The 6,000-nt window shown below is 46.6% G+C and overlaps 1 protein-coding gene across 1 annotated transcript; it reads right to left on the reverse strand.

Annotated features, from left to right (window-relative positions):
• Positions 1-213: 213 nt before the first annotated feature.
• On the reverse strand, positions 214-5,696 carry LOC113496980 (uncharacterized PE-PGRS family protein PE_PGRS54-like; the record flags this gene model as incomplete). Its single annotated transcript, XM_026876404.1, has 1 exon — positions 214-5,696. A coding segment is annotated over one exon (5,268 nt), but the record flags the coding sequence as incomplete, so codon positions are not given.
• Between the last annotated feature and the right edge of the window lie 304 nt (positions 5,697-6,000).

Genomic DNA, 6,000 nt, shown 5'->3' on the forward strand with positions numbered 1-6,000 from the left:
ACCCAAAACATGTCTTGATTTTGCTAAGGATATTTGCACCTGACTTATTTTCAACCGTTTCTTATTTATTGTCTGTGTTGTAATTGTTCTACATCAGTAACTTTAAGGTTGATAAGTACGCCCTGTATACTTAACATAACATTTTGTTTTGAACATAGACATGATATTGGTTATTATATTATTGATATTACATAAACTTTAAAACGTAGCCTATCTTAAAAAATGTACTAACTGAGATTTACCAAATACAAGTTTGAAATTTAATGAGTCTAGTCATTAAAATATAATAGTAGGAGTAGCAGTTTATGTAATAAATTATAGTAAACAAGTTCACCATTAGAATAGAACAAAGTCTGATGACACTCGTCTTCATTCTAAACAACCATGTCTACCAACCTTGCGTTCGATACGTCTTTATTTTTCATCCATTAGGCACTGATCAGAAGGTGCTTATGAGGACCAGACACGGTGCCTGTGGTTTTATGAACTAGGGTAGACTTTATTGGTCCAACAACATACCCGCTACCGTATCTGTTGTAGCTAAAGCGATCAGTACTAGGATGGCAATGGCTACCACAGGGAACAGAGAGTGGGATCTTGTAAGTATCGATATGCGATCCATCAATGATGCTTTCAGCATTTGCATGACTTTTACTTTTCCCAATCGCTTGGGCGAGAGCGTCGGCTTCTGCGTAAGTCGTGGTGGTCATACCCAATGGGTGGTCATGCTCGAGATGTAAATCGTGGAATTTAATGTGAGTCTGTTGACCTTTACTTAAAGTTAGTGGAATAGTAGGTATAGTAGTTAGTGGAATGTGTGTTAGAGTCGCTACGTTTTTGCCCCAACCTATTGTATCGGCATCAGCAGTCGCATCACTATTGCTGGCGATCCATCCATTTGAGACTGCTTCAGCGTCTGCATGACTGTTGCTGTTGCCCCATCCGTTTGTATTGGCATCAGCTTTCGCGTGACTATTGCTGGCGCCCCATCCGTTTGCGTTAGCTTCTGCTTCTGCGTTACTTTTGCTGGCTCCCCACCTGTATGCATTAGCATCAGCTTTTGCGTGACTATTGCTTTTTCCCCATCCGTTTGCGATGGCGTCAGCTTCTGCGTGACTATTGCTGTTGCCCCATCCATGTGTATTGGCATCAGCTTTCGCGTGACTGTTGCTGGCACCCCATCCGTTTGCGTTAGCTTCTGCTTCTGCGTTACTTTGGCTAGCTCCCCACTTGTATGCATTAGCATCAGCTTTTGCATGACTGTTGCTTTTGCCCCATCCGTTTGCGATGGCGTCAGCTTCTGCGTGACTATTGCTGTTGCCCCATCCATGTGTATTGGCATCAGCTTTCGCGTGACTGTTGCTGGCACCCCATTCGTTTGCGTTAGCATCTGCTTCTGCATAACTATTGCTGGCTCCCCACCTGTCTGCATTAGCATCAGCTTTTGCATGACTGTTGCTTTTTCCCCATCCGTTTGCGATGGCGTCAGCTTCTGCGTGACTATTGCTGTTGCCCCATCCATGTGTATTGGCATCAGCTTTCGCGTGACTATTGCTGGCGCCCCATCCATTTGCGTTAGCTTCTGCTTCTGCGTTACTTTGGCTGGCTCCCCACTTGTACGCATTAGCATCAGCTTCTGCATGACTGTTGCTTTTGCCCCATCCGTTTGCGATGGCGTCAGCTTCTGCGTGACTATTGCTGTTGCCCCATCCATGTGTATTGGCATCAGCTTTCGCGTGACTGTTGCTGGCACCCCATTCGTTTGCGTTAGCATCTGCTTCTGCATAACTATTGCTGGCTCCCCACCTGTCTGCATTAGCATCAGCTTTTGCATGACTGTTGCTTTTTCCCCATCCGTTTGCAATGGCATCAGCTTCTGCGTGACTATTGCTGGCGCCCCATCCGTTTGCGTTAGCGTCTGCTTTTGCAAAACTATTGCCTTTTCCCCATCCATTCGCGATAGCTTCAGCTTCTGCATGACTATAGCCGGCGCCCCCTCCATTCGCGATAGCGTCAGCTTCTGCATGACTATAGCCGGCGCCCCCTCCATTTGCAATAGCTTCAGCTTCTGCATGACTATTGCTGGGGCCCCATGGGCGCCATCCGTATGGGTAGCCATAAATGCCGTATTTTTTGTGACGATGGCCTCCGAAACACCTGTCTTCATTAGCGTCAGCTATTGCATGACTAGTGCTGGAGCCCCATTCATTTGCACTGGCATCGGCGTCTGCGTGACTATTGCTGGCGCCATACCGATCAGCATTGGTATCAGCTTTTGCGTGACTTTTGCTGAGGCCCCATCCATTCGCGCTTGCGTCAGCTTCTGCGTGACTATTGCTGGGACCCCATCCGTTAGTATTGGCATCAGCTTTTGCGTGACTTTTGCTGGCGCCCCACTTGTCTACACCGGTGTCAGCTTTAGCGTGACTTTTGCTTTTCCCATATCCAAGAATAGTCGCGTCAGCATTCGCGTGACTAGTACTTGGACCCCATCCATTTGTGCTGGCATCAGCTTCAGCGTGACTATTACTGGGACCCCATCCATTTGTATTGGCGTCAGCTTCTGCGTGACTTTTGCTTTTGTCCAACCCGTATGCTTTGGCATCGGCGTCTGCATAACTATACCCTTGTCCGTAGCGGTTAGAGTTTGCACCAGCATTGGTTACTGCACCTGTGTATTTATTTTGACCCCAGATATTGGCGTTAACTTGGCTATCGGCTTTTGCATGGCTAATTCCGCCGTTCCAACCGTTTACTAGGCTATCGGCCTTTGCGTGGCTACTGCCGCCATTCCAACCATTTACTAGGCTATCGGCATTTGCATGACTACTGCCGCCATTCCAACCGTTTACTAGGCTATCGGCATTTGCATGACTACTGCCGCCATTCCAACCGTTTACTAGGCTATCGGCATTTGCATGACTACTGCCGCCATTCCAACCGTTTACTTGGCTATCGGCTTTTGCATGGCTACTGCCACCATTCCAACCGTTTACTAGGCTATCGGCATTTGCATGGCTACTGCCTCCATGCCAACCGTTTACTAGGCTATCGGCATTTGCATGGCTACTGCCGCCATGCCAACCGTTTACTAGGCTATCGGCCTTTGCATGGCTACTACCGCCATTCCAACCGTTTACTAGGCTATCGGCATTTGCATGGCTACTGCCGCCATTCCATCCGTTTACTAGGCTATCGGCATTTGCATGGCTACTGCCACCATGCCAACCGTTTACTAGGCTATCGGCCTTTGCATGGCTACTGCCGCCATGCCAACCGTTTACTAGGCTATCGGCATTTGCATGGCTACTGCCGCCATTCCATCCGTTTACTAGGCTATCGGCATTTGCATGGCTACTTCCGCCATTCCAACCGTTTACTAAGCTATCGGCATTTGCATGGCTACTGCCGCCATGCCAACCGTTTACTAGGCTATCGGCATTTGCATGGCTACTGCCGCCATGCCAACCGTTTACTAGGCTATCGGCATTTGCATGGCTACTGCCGCCATTCCAACCGTTTACTTGGCTATCCGCCTTTGCATGGCTACTTCCACCATTCCAACCATTCACGAGGCTATCGGCATTTGCATGGCTACTGCCGCCATTCCATCCGTTTACTAGGCTATCGGCATTTGCATGGCTACTTCCACCATTCCAACCGTTTACTAGGCTATCGGCATTTGCATGGCTACTGCCGCCATGCCAACCGTTTACTAGACTATCGGCATTTGCATGGCTACTGCCGCCATTCCAACCGTTTACTTGGCTATCCGCCTTTGCATGGCTACTGCCGCCATTCCAACCGTTTACTAGGCTATCGGCATTTGCATGGCTACTGCCGCCATTCCAACCGTTCAAGTAGCTATTAGTATTTGCTTCATTATTAACGATACCCCAATTATTGACGTTGCTCTGTGCTTGTGCTTGACTGTTGGCACCATTCCAACCATTCACGTAGCTATTAGTATTTGCTTCACTATTAACCTGATTCCAGTTATTGACGTTACTCTGCGCTTCTGCTTGACTGTTGGCACCATTCCAACTATTCACGTAACTATTAGCATTTGCTTCGCTGTTAACCGGACCCCAGTTATTTGCATTGATCTGTGATTGTGCGTGGCTGTTGGCACCATTCCAACTATTCACGTAACTATTAGTATTTGCTTCATTATTAACGAGTCCCCAATTATTGATGTTGCTTTGTGCTTGTGCTTGACTGTTGGCACCATTCCAACCATTCACGTAACTATTAGCATTTCCCTCATTATTAACGAGTCCCCAATTATTGACGTTACTCTGTGCTTCTGCTTGACTGTTGGCACCATTCCAACCATTCACGTAACTATTAGCATTTGCTTCACTGTTAACCGGACCCCAATTATTGACGTTGCTTTGTGCTTGTGCTTGACTGTTGGCACCATTCCACCCATTCACATAGCTATTAGTATTGCTCTGTGCTTGTGCTTGACTGTTTCCTCCATTCCAACCGTTAACATAACTATTAACATTTGCTTGACTGTTGACGCCATTCCAACCGTTAACGTAGCCATTAACATTTCCTTGACTGGTAGCTTTACCCCAAGCATTTACATTACTATTAGCATTCGTATAACCGCTTAGATATCCACGAGTGAGAATTTCTTTATCATCAGTACTTGAGGTTTGTGGAAGGACAGCAAAGAACCCGACACCATTAGGTTGACCACTTGAATCTTGTAATAAAGTGTATCCTCCCGTCGTTCCACTGCCGTTGCTAAACCCGATTGCTGATTTACCGCCTACTGCAAAACCACCAGAACTGCTGCTACCTACAGCATGGGATAAATTGACTGCAGTGCCTCCAGCACCAACAACGAAACCGGTCGCTGCCGCTCCACCGCCTACACCCACACTACCTCCACCTTGTGCATAGCCGCTTACACTGCCTCCGCCCTGTACGTAGCCACCGGCTGTGCCTTGACCCAGTGCAAAGCCGCTGGCACTCGCGCTACCTTGTGCAATGGTGTCTGCAGTTTCACCAGCTTGCACATAACTATTAACACCGCCTCCACCTTGTATAAATCCACTGGCGGCGCCACCACCTTGTATGAGACCATCTATAGTTTCACTTTCTTTTACGAAACCATTGGCACTACCTCCACCTTGTACGTAGCCGGTGGCACTGGCACCCCCTTGCACGTGACCTGCTGCAATGACACCACCTTGAACATGTCCTGCACCTTGCACGTACCCACTGGCACTACCTCCACCTTGAACATAACCATTGATACCACCACCGCCACTAACGCCGCCGTTAATAAGACCTCCAACAGCACCGTTAACGGTACCATCCAGTGCCGCACCAACGGCTGCTGCTCCGCTTGCAAGGCCTCCCAAAGCTTCAGTTACGAGACCACCCACACCACTGACTCCAGCCTTTATCCCACCGCTGATACCAGCGCTTATGCCACCACTAATGCCAATACCGCTTCTACTTTCAAGGTGAGGTAAGGGACCCGTACGACCTTGATAGACTCTACCAACCGGCCTTGGGTAGAAATTCTTGTGTTCATTAAAATACGGTAATTCGTTTCGGCGGCTGTTAGGGCTGTGGTCATGATGGCTAACTTCGAGATTATTCTCAGCATGATGTTTATCGTTTTGTCCCAAACTGTGGCATGTTGTAATAGTTACTCCAAAAAGTAGAACCTGAAAAAAAAGATTTTACAATGCATACGTAAATGTTTATTCAATATTTTAAGAAGCAGTTTATAATCTGGAGCTAAATATACTTCATAAATAATATTTGAAGAAAATTAAAGCAGTCGGACAATTTTTTATCATTTTTCTTATATATCTAAAGAAGAATACTTTACACACTGTACTTACAACCTTAGTAATTTTATAATAGTCAAGATTGTTTTTATTTAATTGCATTAATTAACATCATTTTTATTGAGGTTCTAAACCACTCAATTATAATATAAATACTTTAATACACGTAAAAATAACGACGACA

Source organism: Trichoplusia ni, chromosome 1 (assembly GCF_003590095.1).
Source record: "Trichoplusia ni isolate ovarian cell line Hi5 chromosome 1, tn1, whole genome shotgun sequence".
Taxonomy (NCBI): Eukaryota; Metazoa; Arthropoda; class Insecta; order Lepidoptera; family Noctuidae; genus Trichoplusia; species Trichoplusia ni.